We start from the raw sequence: 22,367 nt of genomic DNA, 5'->3' as shown, positions 1-22,367 counted from the left end.
ATGTTCTGCGGTATCACAAAGTTCGGCATTGTTAAGTCTCCCTTTTTTTAATTTAAATTCTGTGATACATTTATTTCTGGGAACCATTAACATATTTTCCCGGATACACTTGTTCCTGTATCTACCAAGGTGCCACAGACCCGCCATCGCTCAATGAAACAAACCATGCATACAGGCTAACATTACTGTATACAGCATTTTCTCGGCATACTTTCATAATCAAAAGCCATATACACTGCGACTGCATCCCAAGAAACGCCACGAGTATAATGATGCGTCCAGAGATTTTGGCAGTTGCCAACACCCACTACTCATGTTGCACCACTTGCATCGATGTAACCTTCGACGCCGTTTGACTTGCCATATATCTCCCGCCCGCGCACTACTGCATCTACATCCGCACGTGTGATAACAGTCGGGGCGGTGTATCCGGTACACACCATTCCTCCCGGGGTTTAGAACTGCGCCGTAAGCCAAACCACAAAGTAACGCACACGATGGCTTAACGGCTCAATCGTCTCGGCAATGGCGGTCATGGCTGCAAGATGTAAGGCAGAGGGAAAGGGGGAAACATACTCAGAAAGGGCAACTCAAAATTAGCGCCACGCCTACTATGGGTGGCAAGGATGCCTCAAAAGTAACTCTGCGCCTAGCAAACTAACCGCTACAATGGGACCCAAAGCAAAAGAATGACCCGAGTCATTTAGTCACGCTGGAAAAGCGTTATGTAGATCACTTGTGTACCGTTTTCCGCCGGTGTTTCTACATGTCCCTTGGCGTACCTCGTAGCGTATCATTGGCAAAGGCTTACGCTAGCTTTGGTTGTTTTGGAGTACCGTACATGGTGCAGCCTCAAACTCACTCACATGCTCACGTACTACACAACCACCATGAATGAAATAACCGGATGATCGAATACCGAGGAAAGTGTAAATGACTCTACTCAAGTTTAGACTTGCATACCTATGTAACGACTGGGTATATCCGATAAAAGACGGGGGAAGAGATATGTAGTGCTTTTCAACATTCTCCCATATTACCTTCTCCCTTGGGGGAAAAATGGCAAGCAAATAACGCACAATATGACAATCTCCACCTTACTACCATTCCAGCTCAGTCAAGCCAAGCCCTTATAAAAAAACTCTCTCGCTCATCTGCAACCTTCTGGTACCGGTATACAACGCGTAACACAACATCTCACCGATAAATTAAGGCCACTTGATCTCGGCACTTCTGAATTTGTGATTACATACATACATCCTGTATGCAGCCCAAGATCGTGACGACATCACTTATACCCAACCCACCCTACACTCCCCCACCCCCTTCTCCAGGTGGATGAGAAAAAATACCTTCATACACTCACGTGGAATGGAAGTAGTACAGTAATCGCCGCGCCCCAACAGGTCTTGGCGCGTGACATTTCCGCCATGTCGATCCTTTTAGCGGGGCTTGGTCCCTTGTTTCCGCCTGGATCGGAGGGTTGGGCAAAAGGTCATATGACGAGAAGACGGAGATGTGCGTGATGAAATGAGAATTTCGCGCTATACTTGGTCGGAATCAATCAAAGGAATCTGAACTGCTGAAAGAAAGAAAAAGCCTTCTCACCACAATATACTCATAAAGGATAATGCAAGTGGATATCTCAACTCGCTCACAGAAAGAAGAAGCATTTGCTCGAAACCCCTTTCACGAAAAGCCAAATTCACAACATGAAATAATTAAAACACACCGGACACGAAACAAACCCATACAAACACACACACCCCTACACTTGTTTCTCCCCAAATCATCGCGCATGCTTCGTCATACTCGGCGTCTGAACTCCAGGTTGAGCAGTGTGGCCCGCGATTTCCAAGACACTGGTTGAACTTTCATTTCCGCCTTGCACAGTCATACCCAATGCTCTCCGTGCGTACTCTTTCTGGCCCATTGCTGGTTGCTCGACCGGAGACTGTCTGCTACCATTGCCGTTTGTAGGCGACTCGGCAGCAGCAGGCTGAAGCCACTCTACGCTCGTACATCGATTCACGAGTCGAACGGTCGTCTCGTCTACGGGCGCGAAATGGTTGCCACTTGATACGAGGAGGCGGAGGAGACGCAGTAGTTCGTCGCGTTTGTAGTGGGGCGGTCGGCTGATCTGGCTGTGCAAGAGTATCGGATGGAGTACGCGGAGATATGTATGTCGTAATGCGTTTGCAGCGGCCGAGTCGTGGGGGAGATCGATGAGGTTGCGCAGAATGACGTCGACCAACACGTGAAGATCGTTTGTGTAAAAGTATTCGGCGGTCGAGGGATTGCCGAAGAGAAGGTAAAGTACTTTGAGAATAAGAAGTTGAAGGGACGTCTCCGACTCCCGGTTCAGAAGAAGAATCAGATTACATCCAAAGGTCTTGTAAGTCATGCCGTGGGTGGATATAGCTTTGATGACGCGATTTGTTATGCCAGTCCGTCCGTCGCTGTAACGAGTGGTAGATGCCACCAGATACTGTTCGTTCAAAACCAGCTATCCAACAGTCAGCGTAGGAATTTGAAGTATTTGGGAGTAGACCAACCAGCACGCGAATAACGGGGTAGTGATACGGATCATCCGCGTCATCAGAGGCACCTTCTATAATCCCCAAAAGGTAAAGAATGAAAGCATCATTCACAGCCACTACATCCCAATGTTAGCATTAGCCGTGAGCAGCAGGTTGTAAGACAAATATGATAGACGTACTGAGATCATCGTAGGTCAATCGCTGAATACGCGAAGACTCGTACAGCAATTGCAGCAGCAGCTGATGCAATGATGTTTCTTCCTGAACACTCTCCTTTTGCACCAACTCAACCAGCCTCGCAAACGTGCCCTCGGAATGCATCATCTCAAAGACCTCGTCATCTCTGCTATTTCGACCATCGTACAAGAGGAAAGCGGCGACAATGTGAAGCGTGGGATTGTCATCTTCCTGTTATCCTTGGTCAGCCCACCAGAGCCAACGTATATCCAGCAGCACAACCATCCCACGTACTTGCAATAGGCAATATATTATCTGCCGCCGTACGTATTGTTTATTCTTGGCATAGAGCTCGCCCTCGAGCATGCGAAAGATACATTTTGCAATGCTAAAGTCGGTTTGGAGGTACTCGGCTGCTCGCGGTCAACGACTTGAAATCACGGCAAAGGGAACCCCCCGGGCGGGGAGGCGCAGCAGTAGCAGCAGCAGCAGCAGCAGCAGCGTACATTTGTAACTGGTCGTGACATTGAGAAAAGACCGCAGCGAATTGTCGATTATCTCGTGCTGGTGGCAGCGCGTGGAGACGATGTCGTCGAGTTCTGTATGTGTGTGCCGCGCGAGTTAGTTGGAGTGGCTGGTTGGCGGGGTTGCAAGACTGTGAGTGTGGCTCTCCGCAGTCTCTCCTCGTTGCTCTTTCGCACGCTTTCACACTCACCATCCCAGAACTGTTGCTCATTCTCGAGATCATACGACACCTCAAATGCCATGTCGTAGTCGCGGGTCTCTTGCCAGAATCATCCTCCCCGGCGACGCAGGCTACCAAGGGCTGTGTGCAGAGAGGCGCAAACTGGTCGTTGATGGTCAGTTGCTTGCATCAAGTCCGACGTGTCGCCGGGGATTCACCGGCCCTGGCTTAGTGCGTCACCGAGTCCCCTTTGGGCTTAGTCTGCCGTGCGCATGCTGGTGCAACACCAACGAACATCCAAGCCAAGTGTCTATACTTGGAATCCAAACCTGTTGACCGTGATGCAGAGTGTGTTGGCACCTCTGAATTTCGCAATCGCAGCATGATGGGCCCTTTTGAGCTGTGACCTATTACAAGCCTTGCCATTACTCACACAATTCCCCAATCCACGGTAACAACGGCAACACAGATCCGTCGCCTATATCCCTATTGGTCTTGATTCTTCCATCTCAAGTCATAGAGCGCTTAGGTATCGCCAATGAGCTTGGACCAGTCTTTTCTTATCTCAACAGTGGCAACATTTCATCGGTGCTGATTTCTAGCTCCATGGTAGACTCAATTGCTATTTTGAAGTAAACTCAGCTTCAGTGCGAGAATCTGTACGAACAGGTAGAAGATGGACGAATAAAAGCACATACAATTTACAATGCGACAAAGCATATCGTAAACAGAGGATCAAAGAGACAACAAAGAGACAAGGTGGGGAAAGGTAGTGGGGTGCTTGATCGATAGATGTTGCCTCCATTTACATCACACTCCCCCCCCCCACCACATCGCATCACCTACCCGCGCCCTTTGACTAACACAGCATCCAACACCCAAGCCCTCAATTCCTACAATAGGAAACATATCATGTAATCTCCTTATCCAAAACTAACCCCGCAAAAAGGATTCATGCACAAAAATCCCTCTTGGGGACTCCCCCACGCCCCTATGCATGGCGGTCACACCATAATTCTTGTGCACTTGTGTATAAGAAGCTTGTTTTTCCCCTTTCAATTTACTCTAGTTTTGCAACACATAGCCGAGCGACAAGTTGATGGCTTCGTTGCTTTGAATATTTCTTCATTCTTATCTTGCTCTTTCGCAACGAGTTAGCCAACTACTAACCAAACAAAGCCATTAATCTCTCTCTCAAAAAAAATCCCGCAAACACAACTTCCAAACACCCTTCTTTACCCCCCCCCCCCCCCCAGTCTCCTAACACCACCACACTTATCCTTCGTAAACACCGCTCAAAACCCCACCTAACCATTCCATTTCCACCCTTCCTTAACCCAGTCCCCGAAACTAACCTTACATTTCTTGCATGCCAGAAAAAAGAAAAAACCCCAGCAAAATTCATTTTTCACCCTCCTCCTCCTCCTCATCCGCCTTACACAGAACGTATTTATGGGTCTAAACTAGAACATTAACTCTCAAACCTAGATTGTTATTGTGTGAAGGGTAAGGTGTATGATATATGAAAATAATACTTACATATCGTAACTCCACACACACACAGACATGTTACTCGTGTAATACATAAACATACTGGAAAGGAAGGGGGGAAAAATCATGATGAAAGGGATATTCCCTCCACCACCCCTCCTGATATCCCCCAGAACTGAGAAGAAACAAAAGGTAAGCATTCTGATCATGAGTAAGTTGGAACTAGAAGTTTGGCTTTACTGCAATCTCCAGTTTGAAAGAGAAAAAAAAACGGATAAATATTTGGGAGTGGTATATCCTCCCTATGTACAAACCCAGCAGATCTAAAAACCCCCCTCATCTATCCATCTATATCAAACGACTCTATCTCTTGAGCTCAGCCCAAACCCCCACCAACGCCCTCCTCAACTCCTCTTCCTTCCTACCCAACACTTGCACCCCCCTCTCCACACACGCACGTTTCACCTCTTCAGCATTCAACCCCGCAAGTCCGCCATCCCGCTCAATGAGCTTGGAATCCGTGTCTAGATACTGCATTTTGCGCCTGACATTGCGCTGGAGCCAAAACTTGGGTGGGGAGAGGGGAACCCAGTCGAAAACCGGGGGATAAACATCTAGCTTGGCGGCCGAGACACAGAGTTCGAAAAGAGTCATGTCGTTCCAGTTCTTGCCCTTGGTCATGGCTCCCGAAGATGATGAAGAATCAGACAACGACGTACCAGTAGCCGGCCGATCTTTACCCAGCAACTGCATAGACTGCAGACTAATCTTCCTCAAACGATCTTGACGTTTGTCCTCGCGCTTCCGTAGTGTACGCTCCACTTGCTGCGGTATACGGCATACCTCTGGTATAACGGGTGTAAGATACAAAACGACAACCGGCAGCCACTCCCCTAGCAAAAGCATCAAGACGCCAAAGACAGGGAGGCGCAGGACATCGCGCCTACTTCGCCTTACAACCTGCCATTCCGCCCTCGTCAAGACTTCCGTCATTGGCTTCTTCGGGGTATGAGCAGCTGCCTTTTTGCGCAGAGACTTTGCTAATTTAGCGGTCTGGCGCACGTGCGAGATCCCTTTTTTATAGAAGGCGAGGTATGCGCGACCGGCGCTCCAGAGCCATTTTATCAGGTTCTGGTCGGCTTTTCGGGCGGGGACGGAAATTTCGGGGGCGTAGGTAAAGGGTGGGGGATTGAGTTTCTCGATGGCTCGGAGGGTTGGTGTGGTGGCGCTTTTCGACGGTTGTATCGGTGCTGGAGGAAGAGTGAAGGACGGAGAACTCCGTGCTGGTTGTAGAGGTCGCGAGGGGCTGGTCTTTGCAGGCACTCTTGTACTGTTGGCCTTGTTCAATGGCGGAGGTGCTGCTGTGATATTGTGACCTGTCCTTTTCGCTGGTGCTGCTGATGATGAGGCATGCCGCCTGCCTTGCACCCCGACTATTTTTTCACATCCCGCTTGTTGTGTGGTGTACTGTGACCTCTCATGCCATATCTGGCAGCTCAACCCTGTTGTGGTAGCCCGCGTGTATAAATGTCGATGACGTGGTAATCTCGCAAATGCGCCATTCGACTGCAGAGGTTTTACGAAAGTGGAAAATATCGGCCGGGATTTCATCGCAAATCCTGAGTCGTATGACTATAGCGACCTGCGGGGAACTTGAGCAATCGTCGATGGTTGACTTCTGTTAGTTGCGACGTCGCCAATACGCGATGTCAAAAATGTGTCAAGGCACCGTTATCGCGATGTCATCACACCTCGCGTTGACGCTAACCCGACTAGGTAAACTAATTAACTTTTTCACATGAACGTCATCTTGAATATTGGCAATTGAACTCGATGCGAACTTCTTAATTTGTGCAAGACAATGCAAGCTATGATTCATTGCTAATTTTACATCCCGCGCTACAGCCATATCTCAATTGCAGTTTTACCGATTGCGCCAATAGTTCCCCTGAAAACAAACCCACTTGTAAACGCTGCAGATAACTCCGACCAGCCATCAAAAACCCGAGAAAAGGTTCGGTCCATACATGATGAAATCGTTAGTGCTGAGCGCCCCATGAGACCTTCCAAGCGGAATGTTAGGAAACCCAAAAACTGATAAAGGAAACTACCGTACATGAAAATGAAGCAAGACAGGAATAAATACAGATAATTTCGCTGTTGCGAAGAAAAGTACAAGAAGTAAGTAAGCCGCGATTGCAGATATGGATCTAGTCATTACGAGGGGCCGTATCTGGGGCTTTCGGAACCCGCTTGGCCGGGATTGGGCAGTCGCTAGAGCCAATGGGATAACTTGAAATGTTGGTGCGGTCAGGGCGTGTTGCATGGTTTCGGTACGTTGCTGGATCGGAATCTTGCTGCGAGGGTCTTGGGATGTAGGGATTGCGAGGGGCAGGGGCGAAAACACTGGCAGAATGGACCCGGATGGTGCTACAATGGGCTTCGTGAGCTGGTTCGTCAAAGGCTTGGCCCTAAAGTTCGAGGGATCTAGGTGGCGCAGTTGGAGGGATTGGGGTCTACAAATGTGTCGACTGCAAACGCGAACGGGAGTGATACATAAGATAGGGTAATTGGTAGTAATGGCGGAGATTTTTGGAGAGGGTGGACGTTGGGGACAGCCGTCCTGCGTATCTAAAATGCTTTTGGGGGTATCCGAGAACGGTCTATCTCAGCGTTGATACTGAGCAAGCTGGGCCATGATCTCGTTCATGTCTGGGGCAGGGCCAGACTGTGCGGGAGCCTGGACGGGCGGGGCGACCGTCTGGTTTTGGTTGGCAAGGAGCGAAGCAAGTGCGGGAAACTGGCTATTCAACTGCGCGAGATGGGGCGGGGGCGCTGGTCCAAAGCCCGGGGTTTGGGCAGGGCTTGGTACTTGGGCAAGGAGTCGTGCCAAATCCGCATTCAGTCCCTGGTTGGCCGTTGGTTGCGTATTCTGAGCCATGTTACTACCAGACATTGCACCGAGCAATTGTGACAGGCTAGCGCCATCAAGGGAGGCGATCAAATTGGAGATGTTAGGTTGACTGGTGGGGAGAGGCGGGAAGGCATTGTTGGGCTGGGAGTAGTGTGGTGGCATGTTGGGAGGAAAGTACGAAGTAGAGGGCGGCATGTTCGAGCGAGATTGAGTTTGTTTGGCGTTATTGACCAAAAGACCAGCTGTTGTCGGATCTAGGTCGGCATATTCTAGGAATATGTTAGTGGCATTCGTGGAAACTGAAACAGAGTACTCACCGTTGAATTGGACGTTGTTGGCACCTGCACGTCGATCGAATATCTGAACGCTGACTTTGCCCTTGGCTAAGCCTGTAGTGTCGAGTCGTACAATGGCCAGAACGCCCTCTAGAATCTGTCTTCGGACTACGGCTGGCTCGGGGAAACGGCCACTGAGTATGAGAACGTTACTTCGTAGATTCTGCGAGCGGAAAGTATCCTCGACGTAGCGGATGAAATCCCTGTTGGAACGTCAGTGCTACTTTCAATCAAAGTTGTGAAGGATTGACATACCGAGGGAGACCTTCGTTAAGAACAAGGATCTGAATATCAGGTACTTCATGAGGTAGTCGGCGGCGAAGGTCCAGCCCATCCTCTGTGTAATCGCGACGCGGGGATGGACTCCGGTGCCGCCGGGGCGGTGTCCTTGATCTGCTGCGGTACCGCGTGTCGAACCTATCGCGACTCCTGTCCCGCGATCTCATGCCCCGTGCGGGGCCCCGAGGTGAGGGCGATCGCATGGGTCGGTAATCATCCCGGTCACGGAAACGTCGATCCCTATCCCGAGGGGACATGGAATTTGGGTGTGGTCCATAGCGATTATCCCTGGGCGAGGGCCCTGTGCCACCCCTTGTATAGTCTGGCGACCGTGAACGCCGGCGCGAAGCGGGGGTCGGCTGGTCAATCTTCTTGGTGTTTCGCTGGGGCTTGGAAATCTCGAGATCTGGCATTGTTAGTTGGCTGCACACTACATGTCCATGGACAAGTTGACATACGCATTTTCCTCCCACGAACCGCCTGTCCCTGCTCAGTGTCTAGTGCCCTACGACACGACTCGGCGTCTAGAAACTGAACAAAACCATATGCTTGCTTGATTGATATCTGTGCAAGTCTGCCATGGCGATAGAAACGATGGAAGATGTCGCGCTTGGTAACTTTTTCTGTGGGTAGATTGCCTTTTTTTGAAACTGTTAGTTCGATAGCTGTGGCCTAGGAATCAACTTGGCTCACCAATAAAAAGTCGAGAGCCCATGGGAAACTGATCCCACTGGCCTTCGGTGACAAATTTCCTTTCCTGCTCCAAAAACTCCTCATATCTCCTATTCACTTCGGGCGGCCATCGCTGATCCTCATCGTCAGGCGTTGAACTGCGCTGTGTTTGCTGTTGGGTTTGGCCAGAGGCATTGGAGCTGGCAAAGTCGCGGTTCTGCGCATTCAAGGGCTGGAGAGATGCGCTGCCTCTCTGCTGGACATTGGATGGTCTCTGGCTGTGCGGATGATGGGATCTGATATCATCGTTGGGGTCATAGTTTGGGTGCGTAGCGGGCTGTTCTTGGGTGGGCGGCCTCGCAGGCAGATTGGTCGCGGCTGATGGCAACGACGAGGCATTGTGCTGCTGTGGCTGCGCAGACTGGGTAGGCATATGGGAAGCAGCAGTATATTGGCCCGGGTTGGCCGTGGTCGCAGCGGGCGTCAGAGAATCCAATAGGGCTTGAACGTCAATATTGGGCCCAGTGCGCGCTTCAGTCTGGTAGTGAGCGCCTTGGGCTGACTGAGTGGGCGCGTGCTGAGCGGCATAGGCACTGTCATGGGAGTATGGGTACGCAGAATGGAGGTCTTGAGGTTGCGCCTGGGGCGCATCAGCGGCCGAGGCAGGGTGCGACGGGTGCTGCGAAGAGAAATTCTGCATTGAGGTAGCGTGCGGCTGCGTACCCATGTTGCCGACACCATAGCCTGTCGACGGGGCGTATCCCGCCTGCGCATTATCTCCTCCCCCTGGTGCTGCAGGCCCTGCTAAGTGTTGGTAGGCGGCAGCAGCGGCGGCGGCAGCGGCTGCGGCGGTCGACGATGACTGCTGCTGCTGCTGCGACTGGTCGGCAAAGTAGGGCGCGGAAGTGATGGCGTTCGAGGGGTGGTGGTGGTGGTTGTGCGCATGCTGTGCAAAGTGGTCTGCCGGGGTGGAGTGGGAGCCGTTGCTGTGTGAGAGATCATTATAGGCCGCATCCATGTGCTCTACGAGAATTGGGATGTTGGCGGGCGAGGGGACGTTTTGCGGACGCGGGCTCTCTGGCGTCAGCGACTGATGGCGGATGTGCTCAGCTTCCTGCGGCGGGCTGGAGTTGGGTCTCATGTAGACTGTTGGGCCAGAGCGCATGGGCTGGCAGAGAGCAGGCGGCGCGGGATGACGAGGGTCTAGGTCAACTCAAAGCATCTACGAAAACGCACCGTCGCAACAAGGGCTGGAGAGAGAGAGGTAGGTGTAGATGGAGGTAGAAGGAGAGAGAGAAGGAGGCTGCAGGATCTGGTACACTAGGCGTAGGTGAAGAAGCTGGTGGCGGGGCTTGGCTACTGTGTGTGCTATATGCGATGGTCGGAGAAAGGTTAGAAGATTGGCACGACGCGCAGACGTAGCAGACGTCGGCGTTGGGGCAGGCAGGTGAGAGCAGGCAGGTGAGAGTAGGCAGGGCAGACAGGCGGGCGGGCAGGCAGGCCGTGTGCGTCAGGCACGGGGAGCAAGGTGCGAGCCCGTCTGGGGGGGGTTGGGGGGGTGACAAGGCAAGCAAGAGGCTGCTGATGGGTGAGGTCAAGCTGGCGTAGAGTTGAGCGAAGAGGAATCGTCGACGAGAGAGAGAGTGCGCCGGAAGAGCAGATGTTGGGACTCGGCGTCGAGCCCTCCGAGACCAGCCTGGAACCGCGCACTGCGATGGTTAAGCTTCGACACGTGATGGCTGTTTTTTAGCGGCCGGGCCCGCTTGCAAGGGGGGTGGGAATATGCGAGGGATGCGATGGGGCTACTATGGCTAGCTAGTAACAAGTAAGTAGGCATGGATGGCATGGATGTGGATGGACGAGGCCCCAACTATGTATCTGCTCCTCGCTGTGTAGTAAATTCCTTCATCTAGCCGCGCTGCATGAGATCATCTTGACAAACCACCGCCATGCCGCTGCCGCTGCCGCTGCTGCTGCTGCGACTGCGACTGCGACTGCTGCTCCAACCGCGCCTCATTCTTCGCCCTGCTGTGCCCGTTTCCTGCATCGCCCCTGTGGTCCGCTGCTCCCCGGCCACGACCCGCTTCCCGCGGCGCATTGTCTGCTGCTGCCCATACTCGTCGTCTTCCTCATCCTCCTCGCCCTCGGGCTCGCCTGCCCACGGCGCCGACGACGGCCTTGATGCTGCCCGGACGTGGCTCGCGGCGCTGCATGCACAGACAATCCCTCTCGAGACTATCGGCGAATTGACCTTTAGCAGATCATCGGGCCCTGGTGGCCAGAACGTGAACAAGTATGTATGACCAACACCTAATATTACTCGACTCGTCCTCTCGTCGCCGCCCGCCAGCCTAACCACATCTACCCGTCTGCCAGAGTCAGTTCCAAAGCCACGCTCAAAGTGCCCCTCGACGCCCTGCTGCCCCACGTCCCTGCAGCTCTGCATAGTCAAATCAAGCGCCTGCGCTACCTGGCCCCACGCTCAAATACCATCGTCGTCCATGCCGACGACAGTCGCAAGCAGTCGGACAACGCCCGCAGCTGCTACCGTCGCCTGTACGAGGCCATTGTCCTCGCCGGCCGTAATGCTGTGCCCGCCGAGGCCTCGCCAGAGCAGCTTCAGCGCATCAATCGCCTGTACGTTTTCCTGGTTGCACCGTGTCCGACGGTCCAAGCGATCAAGCGACCAAGCGACGGCCCGAAAGCTGATAAGAACTCTAGCCAAAAATCCAATAACGAGCGCCGCCTCAAGACAAAAAAAGTCCATAGCGCTAAGAAGTCTTCCAGACGCATCCGCACCGATGACTGAAGCATCTAGTAGTATACATGCGCCTCTGCGGGGGAGCCGTCTTGCCACAATCCCCGCTGCTCAGGTGCACATGCAGCTGACGTGGTTGCACTCACTCCGCCATGGCACCATCTCACGATAGAGCGAGTAGAGCCGTAGCGGTGTAGCACATGGCGTCCGCTCCCCTCGGCGCCTTGACAAGACTACACGACGTGAATGCAGGCTATGCTGGTTACAACTCATCCGCTGACTTTATGCCCACTCACACCCTCTCCTTTTACCCTTCCATTGCTGAAATATACTTTTGCACCTCACCGTTCTCACCCCAGTACTTGACGCCCATCTGCATCAATAGATCGGCATCATCTTTCTTCCCCTCCTGCTGCAGCAATCGGGCCAAGCCAACCACCCTATCCCCCCTATCTTGTCCTTCTTCCATTGCGCGAACATATTTGCGCAGCGCAGCACGCGATGCCTTCTGCAGCGATGAATCCACACCCGCAAGTAACCGGTCCAAAGATAAGAGCCGCCGAACGACGACTTCGGCAACCCTGCTACTTTCTCTAGGGTGTTGCTGAACGGTAGAGCTTATCACGTCCAATGCCTTGCTCAGCCTAAGCGCAGTCTCGGGATCGGCGGGGTCGCTTCCGTACAACTGCATATGGAACTTGCACATGGCAGTCTCAACCGCCTGTGGTGACTGCTCTTGCAGATAACCGAGCACATGCTGCAGCAGGCGTGGTATGCACGCTACCTGTTCGAATTCGGCGAACATGCCGAAAAATCTCTCGGCCAGTCTGGGGCTACCCTGGAACTGTTTCATAGCAGAGTCAAAGATTGCCAAGGGAATAGCCCCAGTAAGTACTGGTGCTGCCGCAAGGTTCTGTAGAGCCACCTCGTCTACACCATCGTCCTGCTTCAGGCTGGGATTCACGTCTTCAGCCGTCACCTCTGGAAGCGCAATCATATTCTCATCGCCGTCCTCGTCCTTCTTTGTGCGATCAACGTCAAGCCCCAAAATCTTCCTTCTGCCCGCAATCTTGCCCACATAGATGGTCTCCAGTTTGGCATACTCGAGCCACATGACCTCGGACTTCTTGCAAAAACGTAGCCCTCGCTGCATGTAGCTTCGCGCATTGGTAATGTCGGCCTGGGTGTCCATGAAGTAGTTTGCTGCTAGAATCCATATATCTGGCTTGGTAGGGTGCAGCCGAGCGACAGAGGTGAAGATGTCGTTCAGTCTCTTGTATGCCTTGTCCCTGCGCGCAAAGTCGATATACTGCATCCATAGCGCCAGGTCACCAGAAAATTTCCTTGTCGCGCGGTTGTAGAGAAGGTAGATTGTTCGCTGTCCAGAGCCTTTGTACCGGGCGCCTAGTCGCTTTATTCGCTTGCGGCGGAGAGCGTCGACGTTCTTTTCGAATTCAATATAGCGCATATAGTCTTCTGGGTGCGAGCCGCGGGCATTGATAATGTGCTCGAAATCCGAGCGCTTCTTCGCTATAGAGCTGATTTCTTCCTATCCTCACTATTAGCAAGACTGCCATTGCGCGAGCGTCTGTCCTGGCTTACCCTGCTGAAGATTTTTTTGCGCTCAAGCTCATTCAGCTCCGTCGCCGACTGCTCGAGGTAGAAGCGCGCCTTGTCACTCGGGCCAGCCATGTTTGCGTCGCGTGGTGTTGCTGGCAAAAGTCGAGTATAAAAAAGTTGGCCGGGCCAGAAAACTGCTAGGCTAGAGTTGCTCCCGCATATAGCGCCTTGGCCTGTGGAGCGCGGACCCTGGCCTTACGTACCAACTTCAGGAGACTGCCATCTTGGACAATTCATCACACCATTCTCCACGCTCTTTTGCTTCTTTTCCTTGTTTTCAATGCTGGAGGGTTATTGAAGGGCCATTCAACTGCTGCATCATGGTCAAGGACAAGGACGGCGACACCGTCGCAACGGTACGCAATGGCATATCTGGCACTCCCGAGACCTCCGCAGCTCATACCATGTAGTTCAATGGAAAATGGATTTCCTATTCGCATACCGCCATGGCCTACAGTTCGTCGACCCAATCTCTCCATATACGCTCGTGCTTAAATGAAATCTAGGCGCCTTTGTCGGAGCCCTCGTAGTCGGAATGTACGCGAATTGCTCCACCACCACTCACACCCCACGCGATCACGCTAAACAATCATAGAGGGCTACACTACCACAAGATTGTACAGAATGAATTCTACGTCAGTCATTGTGCTATGCTGTCTCAGGACCAATGTTGACAATGTTCCCAGGGCTACCCAGATGAATGGTTCCCCTCCGTGTCCGCGACCATCGGCGACCGCTACCCAGAACGCTCCGTCTTCATGCTGTTCATTGCTCTTACATCTGGTACATGACCTGGGATAGCTGTTACAGGGTCAAGCTAACCAAAATAGGTCCTCGGTTCGCACTTGTCGGCCTCTGGTACGTCTTGACTCGTCGTCCGAACTCGTCCCTGCCCAAGTTCATTGCTGGTGTCGGCATCTTCCGAACATTAACCTGCGGAGGATGGACATATGTGACCTCTACCGACGATCATGACTGGCACGACATCTTCATGATCTCGTATCTGGTCGCAACCCTGCCATGGACCATCGGTTGTCTCTCCCTGAGTCCCCAGAATGCCACTGCCATCAAGTACAGAAAGATTTTTGCAGGAAGTTTCTTCGCAACACTTGTACCGCTGATTTACTTCTTCATCCAGCACAAGGTTCACCGCGTTGCTGGAGGTATGTATTGGCGTCCATATCATACACCCTATACTTACCTACTTACAGCGTACACCATCTATGCTTTCTTCGAATGGTCCCTGGTCTTGCTCGATGTAGCATTTGATGCTGTCACAATGATTGAGTTCCAGCACTTTGAGATTGTAATCAAAGACGTACGAGGTCTATCTCGCGTGTATGTTCCACGTCTCCCGATATAGATAGACTCGCAAATCTATTTTATTTGACCACTCTCTGATCCACTCTTTTTGTAGTGCCGGCTCCAAGTCCGTCTCCGATGCTGTTCAAGAGTAAGTTCTATCTGGAAGAAATCCGTTGACCTATCTGACTTGTGATAGGAAAAACAAAGAGCTTGGCGCAACGTTCTCTGGCGCCTTCTCCTGGGCTGGACTCATCTACGCAGCTGCAGATGTCTACAATGGAGTATGTTGGATCGGAAGTTGATGCATACATGACTGACCATTGTTTAGTTTGTTTTCTGGTCCATGTTGACTTCACTCGGCGTGTGTGTCTGGTGTATGTTCCCCATCCTTCAATAGCGATAATTTGCTAATTTTGAACAGACTTCCCCCTCTGGCACATGGGTATTTCTGGCTATGAGGCCTTGGTCATGTGCACTGTTACACCCTTCTTCCTCGGCATCAAGCCTGTCCGCTACCTTGTCACGCGTTATGTGTGGTTCTTCCATTTGCTTTCGCTTTCCGGGCTTCTCGCCTTCCTTACTACATCGCCTGTCAACCGACTTTTCGCTGTTGGCTTTGGCCTGTCCATGTCATGCTTGGCATGGTCGGCCACCTTCTTTGCAGAAAGGTCGCAGCCGCACCGCCTCGAAGGACGCATCACTGCTTTCTCCATTGGCCTTATCGCCTCTAGCGTTGCCAAGTTTGCTTTCTGGACAAACAACCCCATCTGGCCAATCATGCACGAGGAAAACGGAGGGTGGAACAAGACTGGTCTTGTAGTCGCTTTCATTTCCATTCTTATATCAACAAGATCGACCGCAAGTGCTGGTGCTGATATTCCGGCCCAGGGTCCCACCAAAGGATCTTCGGTCTTTGCCAGTTTCGGTCTTGCTGGAGTACTCTTCTCCATGCATTCCTTACTGTCCGATTCCAGCACCATGATCTCCTGGGTATGGGAAGGATACCCCGTTCGCGGACCCTTGGCCGTCCCTCACGGCACGCTGACCCTCTTTGCTATGGGTGTTGGACTCATGATTGGATTGTTTGCGCCAAACCTTTCACGATCATGGGCCTTTTATGGTGTCGGCTCGATTGGTGCCGCCTTCTTGACCACCACCAGCCACTGGACTGGATTCTATGGTGCTCTTGTCCTGGCTACCTATACAATGGCAGCAGCACCCATCCTCATTTCACACGCAGCTCGTCACGCACCAGGTCGCACCTTTGGCCTTGCCTTCTTGGTATACAACTTCATGGTACTTTTCCACGTCTGGGTCGTAGCATATGCCTTTGTTCCTGGTGGACCTCTTGTCCGTGAACACACTGACTGGGTTATGACATGCATGATGCTCCAGATTGGTGCAGGTGTCTTCAGCGTCTCGGCCCAGCCACCAGTGCTCAAGAGCTACAAGGGCAAGGCTGTCATCACTGCAGCCGCTAGCCGACAGCGCTCATACTACATGTACATCCTCGGCGTTCTGGAGATTATTGCTGTTGCTGTTGCATACCTACGTTTCCCATCTTACGATTACAAGCCGTACCACCCGGAGACCAAGTCCATCACAGCCGGTATCTGGACAATCCATTTCTCTCTAGACAACGACATGTGGTCATCCGAGCACCGCATGCGCGATCTCATCAAAGAGCTCGAGGTCGACGTTATTGGTCTCCTCGAGAGCGACCTGCAGCGCATCATCATGGGCAACCGTGACTCCACCCAATTCCTCGCCGAGGACCTAGGCATGTACGTCGACTTTGGCCCCGGCCCCAACAAGCACACATGGGGTTCAGCCCTCCTCTCCAAGTTCCCCATTGTAAACAGCACACACCATCTCCTCCCTTCCCCTGTAGGCGAACTCGCCCCCGCCATCGAAGCCACAATCGACGCCTACGGCGAAATGGTTGACATTTTCGTCTTCCACTCCGGCCAGGAAGAAGACCCAGAGGACCGCCGCTTGCAATCTGAATACCTGGCCGAGCGCATGAAGGCCACGCCTCGCCCAGCTATCTTGCTTTCCTACCTCGTCATTAAGCCCGGAGAGGGCAATTACAATACCTATGTTGGTGAGAAGAGCGGAATGAAGGATATCGATCCGAGCGATTGGGATCGCTGGTGCGAGTACATTCTCTACAAGGGACTCAAGAGGACGGGATATGCCCGTGTCTCGAGACATACAATTACGGATACGGAGTTGCAGGTATGTTTTTCCCCCTCCTTTCTTTTTTTCTTTTTGGGAGAAAAGTGCTAATATACGTGTGTTACAGGTCGGCAAATTCGTCGTTGGCGAACCTGAGAATCCCAGCAACGAGCTCGTCCACGAATCGCAGGTTCCCGCTGGATTGAGGTTCCCGGATTTGTTCAAGGGAGAGGGTGTCAGGGGGCATAGGTACCATGTTTTTAACGAGCCTAGGTACTTTGCTTGATCTTGGGCTCTTAAGTTGAAGGAAGAAGAAGGAAGGAGTGAAAAGCGTATCGGTTAAGGATAGAGTAAACCTGGTGGTTGTTTGAGGAATCTAGTCTGGTGACTATATAGGCTTGTGTATAAGTAGTAGGTTTTCTTTTATACAGGGAATCGGAACCAAAGAAAAAAGATCAGTCACTGCATTTTCGACCTATCATCCACTTTTATCAATCTTGCTCTTTTTTTCCCAAGATTATATCGAACTTTAACTCGCCGGTCTGTATTTCGTAAATATACAGCGCTCTGATGACCCCATCCATCCATCCATTGTGTCTACACAGCCACAAGCCACAAGAAAAAGAGAGAGAGAAGAAAGATATATGTAGAAAAAAAGAGGGAGGAGCCATCGAAACCCCTCCCCTTCTTTTTTTTGGGAAAAAAGGGAAAAATAAAGACGCCAGTTCCCTGATGCCAATCAAGTACATGCTCCCGTTTGCAAAGCCTAAAATAACCGGAATCCCATGATTGATTGTTTTTTTCTTTCCTTCCTTCCTTTCCCCCAAACACAATCATAGATCATGGCATTCATCCTCATACTTGTTCATCATCATCTCCTGCCCCCACCTCACCATGTCATCTGCCTCCCCAGAAGCTGTTCATATACACATCATCCCCATTTATTTGCCATGAACAAGGATTTTTCTTTGCAAGGAAAACTAGGGCTCATTTGGCAACGGCCGCGCTGAGAACTTGGGTCCTGAAGAAGCCGCCCTTCGTTCGCTCAATGACTTGTTGGTAGACGGATTGTGGGGGATGGTTCATGACGACTGTGCCGGCTTGGTAGTCAATCTTTGCGTCTACGCGCGTGTCGCGGATGAGGTTGACAATCCACTTCTCACCCTCATCCTGGGAGAGACCGAGACGTGTTGAGAGGTCCCTGCGAAGAAAATTATTAGCAAATGTTCTGAAGTCGAAAACAACTTCCATAAACTTACTTGATATCAATTCTCTGGTGAATCTTGCAGTAGCTCTCAGAAATCAGATGCCTGGCCGCATCTACAAACTGGTCTGCCGCGCCCAACAGGAAGAAGTCGTTCTTGAGAATCTCCTCGGTCTCGCTGAGTTTCTTTTGTGCCTCCTCAAAGTCAAAGTCAATGTACAAGGCCTTGATGAAGTCGGTGACAGGGTCGCTGTATTCGTAGCCTTCTTGACGTACGATCCTGATCAGGTCCTTGAGCTGCTTCTGGTACTGGTTCGAGTTCCTGCCGCGGTTGCGGCCGGTGATGACGGCGGCAGCAAGGTAGCGCAGGATCCAGGGGCAGTTTGTCTGGATGGTGTTGATGTATGCGGGGGAGAAGAACATGTCGGTGAGGGTTTCGCGCGAGGTTTCGTGGTTGAAGAGGGGGAAGAGCGACCAGTGGATCAGCCAGGTGCGGTGCTGCAGTTGTGCGAGAGGGTTGTTGAAGAGGCGCGTGTCGATAATCTCCTTGAGCTTGTTGATCTCCTCCATGGCCGAGTCCCAGTTGACGGACAGAATCTCGCAGGCGAGCTTACCCCACGTGGCTTCGCGTTCCTTGTCACCATCGGTGGTCTGGAAAAGGTGTGTTAGCGAGGCATGATACAGAGCGAGTGCGCTTGCAGGCAGAGACATACCAGAACTCTGAATCGGTAGAGCAGCTCTGCAGCATGTGGGTAGACACCGCACGAGTATTGGAACTGACCAAACTCGAGCAGCTGGTTGACCATTTCCATGTCGACGCCGTGGCTCTCCTTGAGGTAGGCCAAGTTCTGCTGCTTGTCACTCCTCAGGTTGGTAACGACGTTCTCGTCATCCAAAAGACCGCTAATCTTGCTGGTGGCCTCCTCGAGCTGGTCGCGCTTCTGCAGGACCTCCTCGCGCTTTTTCTTGTACTCGTCAGACATGTCGGAGAGGCCGTGGACGTCCTGGTGCAGTTGGCCGACGAAATCGGTCATGTTTGTGGGCTTGAGAAGTTCGAGGAGCAGCTTCTTCTGCTCGACTGTCTGTTCGGCCTCTTCATCGCTCGAGAAGTTGAGGAGCGGGTAGATGAGGTGGCGGTCGAGGTTGGGCATAAGCTTGGGAAGGAGCGAGTATTGTTCGGCGATGCTAGCGCCAGTTGCCGCTGAGTCCGCCATGGTGGGCGATTGTCGTCGTTGTGGTCGGCGGCGGGGGAGTGGGAGAGGGTGGTGGGAGGGGCGGTGGTGGACGCGAAATTCGTCTTGTCGGCGGGCGGCGGTGGTGGTGGGGTTAGGATAATGAAAAACGACTGTGCGCAAGCGAGGACCCTTGTACGCTAAACTTGTGGTGTTGAGCCGCAATTCACGCATCAAGCCCGCATCGTCATTCTCCGCGCCACATATCCCCACGCCTGGCTATTCTTTTCCTGACAGGCGATTGTTCGATTCTGGTATATTACAATGCCTCGTATACAATATCTCGTTCCTCTGCTGAGGCCATTGGCCGCTCCGCGAGTAATCGCTTCCCGACAATGCCTACGCTTCTCCACTGCAAGCACATGGCAAGCTGAGCGTTAGTTCTTCACCTCTATGCCAAAATATGCGCATATCCACTTACTATTAACAGAGCCTCCGCCAAATCCTAAGCCCATAACCAATCCCTCGCTCCCACCAAACGCCTCATCTCAACACCCATCAACACCCCAACAAGCCCAGCGCGCCGCCGACCTCGCAGCAGCAGAATCCCTCACCGAAGGCGACAGTGCACAACCACCAGAACCCAAGCCTGTCCTACCCTCCAAGCACCCCCGCACCGACACCAAGCCAAAAGACGCTACCACCGCGCCCTCATCACAAAAGTCCAAATCACCCAAGAAACAAAAGATACCGCCTACCCAAAAGATATCTCTGCCGCCCCCCAAATACCACGTCTCTCGATCAATAAACAAGAACCTGCCCATCTACACCGACTATAAGCGCGGCGGCAATCTGCACCAGACTACTATACGCAAGATCACGGGCGATTTGTCCGCCCTGAGAGACGAACTGAGGGTCTTCCTCAACAAGAAGAACGAGGATGTCAAGATTAACAGTCTGACGAGCCACGTTATCGTTAAGGGTCATCATACTAGTGAGATTGCAGAGTTCCTAAAAGCTAGGGGGTTCTAGACTGGACGGTTGAGCCAGGCTATAGAGGGCCGATGTGTTGGACGTCGAGAGTGATGACTGGAAAAAAAATGGACAGGAAAGAATATTGGACTTTTTTTGTGTATTTATGTTGTATCATGTGTATAAAATTACTACGATCGCCGGGAACTGGCATCAACGCGTTCTATGTATTTGGCTGGCCGTGAGGGGTGAAGTATGTGTTTTGTCAGCATCTTGACCATATTTGACAAATGTCTTTTTTTTTCAAATTTCACGGAGATATGGAGATTTGGGCGCTAAGACGTGTACAAGGTATTCACCCAGATCATCTTCATGTGGTAAACTAAGCACATGCACGTACAACTCCGCTTTCCCCAAAAGCATTCAAACTTTGTATAGTACTACTACAGCAATGCTTACATCATGATGGCCTATGTTTGGCTTGCATACCAACTCTACATTTACGATCTGCCATCGCTCAAGCCTATTGGAGCAATGCCCAAGCCACCAGACTTGGTAGCAAACGCGTGGCTACTATCCCCGCCCATGAGCCAGTTTGTATCCAATCCGCTTCGCACCTTGTATACACGCTTTATGTACTCTTGCACCATGAGTCATTGACCTATCACGTCCAAGATACACGTAGCGCAATAAATTCTCTGACACCCACTCTTGTATCGTCGCCCTTGAATATCTCCCCATTATGCCGCATTGGTCTTTCTTTACCGTCAGAGATGACAAGCTTGGTACGTCGAGGCCCTGGCGACATTGGGGCATAGCGCTCGTATCCATGCCGGATATGGTAAGATGTGCTTGCAGGTACAATCCTTGTGCATTCGACGTCAGTTGCTGTCAGATTTCAACAATGTGCTGCTCATTCACCGACTTATGCGGGTCAAAATGAGCCAACCCTTGGACGTTGACAGCGTAGACAATATTTGACAACATGTACCCATATATAGCAGCAACATCGAGGACGCGTCCTTGCTCGGCTATTGTTTCTCAACGGGGCTTCGGGGACATGGCCTGTTTTGCTCCGACAGGGCAGAGAGATCTTGAAACTTTTGACTACCAAAAGTTTCAAGACCTTCAAGACGTCCAGGCATCTTCGTGTGAGGACAAACATCACCCCACCTTCATATCATCCTGGCCAAGGTCGCACACGTACTGCTGAGGAGAGCTCGGTGCGAAGCGCGTATGGGGGCGGATCGAGACGAGGACGCGATGGGAGGATTCCCTAGGCACTGAGAGTATGCAAGTCGACGCCGAGTACCGTGATATCAAAGAGCTCTCGTCCACTCAGAATAGACCGGTATGCGTGCCGATAGGTGCGTATATGGCGCTAGTAAAATCAAAACCGCCCAAAGGAAATACTCTGGAGCTTTATATCCTTTGACGTTCCATATCGTAAATTGCGGTTTTCTCTTAGACAAATATTCCCGGATCGAAGGAACTCATCTTTCCGACAAGTGCTTCGCTAGATTTGGACGCCTTGCCGTCATTTAGCACGCCACTGATTGTCGACCTGGACCAGAATGTGTCAGTTGGAACGGTCAACCATCCAGAATAATTCCACGATAGGTTTGTCCTCGTTGCGTACAGAATGCTGCTTCTGAATGCGCTTGCCGTGGCTGACAGTAGCAGAAGAAATATGGGTGCTCTTATAATGGCCCAACGAACTTCTCTGGCCTCAGCAGCATGGCCCTTTCGTCTCGGTCTCTGGCCAGTCTCGCATCTCGTGAGGTTGAGGTGTGGCGTTTACGGCTCTCGGCGATTTCATACAAAAAAGACTGAAATTTTAGAGGCTCAAACAAAATCGAATGTAAGAGGGCGTGAATGACTGCATGGATGAGCGCAGTGAATTGGTGAGTAGGTATAAGATGTGACACAACAGCAATTCGGTGGCCAAGGCGCCGAGTTACTGGCTCCTGCACTCGTCACGAAGTTTGGCACTATCTGAGCCACGTTTAGCGAAACCAAAAAGACACAAGAGATCAATATCGCCCTCACAAAAGACATGCTATTA

At 51.8% G+C, this 22,367-nt stretch overlaps 9 protein-coding genes across 9 annotated transcripts; 3 read left to right on the top strand and 6 right to left on the bottom strand.

Annotated features, from left to right (window-relative positions):
• Positions 1-1,789: 1,789 nt before the first annotated feature.
• Positions 1,790-3,484, bottom strand: COCCADRAFT_35175 (uncharacterized protein; the record flags this gene model as incomplete). Its single annotated transcript, XM_007712188.1, has 6 exons — positions 1,790-2,506; positions 2,556-2,656; positions 2,720-2,948; positions 3,012-3,130; positions 3,224-3,316; positions 3,433-3,484. 6 exons carry the CDS (start codon positions 3,482-3,484, stop codon positions 1,790-1,792), a joined length of 1,311 nt encoding a protein of 436 aa, XP_007710378.1.
• Positions 3,485-3,630: 146 nt separating this feature from the next.
• On the bottom strand, positions 3,631-3,786 carry COCCADRAFT_91150 (uncharacterized protein; the record flags this gene model as incomplete). The annotated part of the gene is made up of 1 exon (XM_007712211.1): positions 3,631-3,786. One exon carries the CDS (start codon positions 3,784-3,786, stop codon positions 3,631-3,633), a length of 156 nt encoding a protein of 51 aa, XP_007710401.1.
• A 1,470-nt stretch (positions 3,787-5,256) lies between these two features.
• COCCADRAFT_24728 (uncharacterized protein) lies at positions 5,257-6,374 on the bottom strand (the record flags this gene model as incomplete). Its single annotated transcript, XM_007712178.1, has 2 exons — positions 5,257-6,326; positions 6,362-6,374. 2 exons carry the CDS (start codon positions 6,372-6,374, stop codon positions 5,257-5,259), a joined length of 1,083 nt encoding a protein of 360 aa, XP_007710368.1.
• Positions 6,375-7,561: 1,187 nt separating this feature from the next.
• Positions 7,562-10,234, bottom strand: COCCADRAFT_91227 (uncharacterized protein; the record flags this gene model as incomplete). The annotated part of the gene is made up of 5 exons (XM_007712210.1): positions 7,562-8,076; positions 8,125-8,345; positions 8,398-8,827; positions 8,880-9,059; positions 9,115-10,234. The coding sequence occupies 5 exons, from the start codon at positions 10,232-10,234 to the stop codon at positions 7,562-7,564; spliced, it is 2,466 nt and encodes an 821-aa protein (XP_007710400.1).
• An 808-nt stretch (positions 10,235-11,042) lies between these two features.
• COCCADRAFT_91092 (uncharacterized protein) lies at positions 11,043-11,902 on the top strand (the record flags this gene model as incomplete). The annotated part of the gene is made up of 3 exons (XM_007712209.1): positions 11,043-11,386; positions 11,470-11,730; positions 11,815-11,902. 3 exons carry the CDS (start codon positions 11,043-11,045, stop codon positions 11,900-11,902), a joined length of 693 nt encoding a protein of 230 aa, XP_007710399.1.
• A 256-nt stretch (positions 11,903-12,158) lies between these two features.
• On the bottom strand, positions 12,159-13,543 carry COCCADRAFT_24725 (uncharacterized protein; the record flags this gene model as incomplete). Its single annotated transcript, XM_007712177.1, has 2 exons — positions 12,159-13,400; positions 13,454-13,543. 2 exons carry the CDS (start codon positions 13,541-13,543, stop codon positions 12,159-12,161), a joined length of 1,332 nt encoding a protein of 443 aa, XP_007710367.1.
• A 248-nt stretch (positions 13,544-13,791) lies between these two features.
• COCCADRAFT_3464 (uncharacterized protein) lies at positions 13,792-17,240 on the top strand (the record flags this gene model as incomplete). The annotated part of the gene is made up of 12 exons (XM_007712166.1): positions 13,792-13,827; positions 13,882-13,927; positions 13,978-14,008; positions 14,067-14,106; positions 14,158-14,254; positions 14,302-14,634; positions 14,683-14,809; positions 14,889-14,924; positions 14,973-15,057; positions 15,105-15,150; positions 15,198-17,014; positions 17,082-17,240. 12 exons carry the CDS (start codon positions 13,792-13,794, stop codon positions 17,238-17,240), a joined length of 2,853 nt encoding a protein of 950 aa, XP_007710356.1.
• Positions 17,241-17,941: 701 nt separating this feature from the next.
• COCCADRAFT_24723 (uncharacterized protein) lies at positions 17,942-19,372 on the bottom strand (the record flags this gene model as incomplete). Its single annotated transcript, XM_007712176.1, has 3 exons — positions 17,942-18,155; positions 18,214-18,809; positions 18,872-19,372. 3 exons carry the CDS (start codon positions 19,370-19,372, stop codon positions 17,942-17,944), a joined length of 1,311 nt encoding a protein of 436 aa, XP_007710366.1.
• Positions 19,373-19,654: 282 nt separating this feature from the next.
• On the top strand, positions 19,655-20,362 carry COCCADRAFT_3462 (uncharacterized protein; the record flags this gene model as incomplete). The annotated part of the gene is made up of 2 exons (XM_007712165.1): positions 19,655-19,766; positions 19,821-20,362. 2 exons carry the CDS (start codon positions 19,655-19,657, stop codon positions 20,360-20,362), a joined length of 654 nt encoding a protein of 217 aa, XP_007710355.1.
• Between the last annotated feature and the right edge of the window lie 2,005 nt (positions 20,363-22,367).

Source organism: Bipolaris zeicola (assembly GCF_000523435.1).
Source record: "Bipolaris zeicola 26-R-13 unplaced genomic scaffold scaffold_40, whole genome shotgun sequence".
Classification (NCBI taxonomy): Eukaryota; Fungi; Ascomycota; class Dothideomycetes; order Pleosporales; family Pleosporaceae; genus Bipolaris; species Bipolaris zeicola.
Note: the sequence above shows the minus strand (reverse complement) of the source record. Positions and strands in the feature narration are given on the sequence as shown.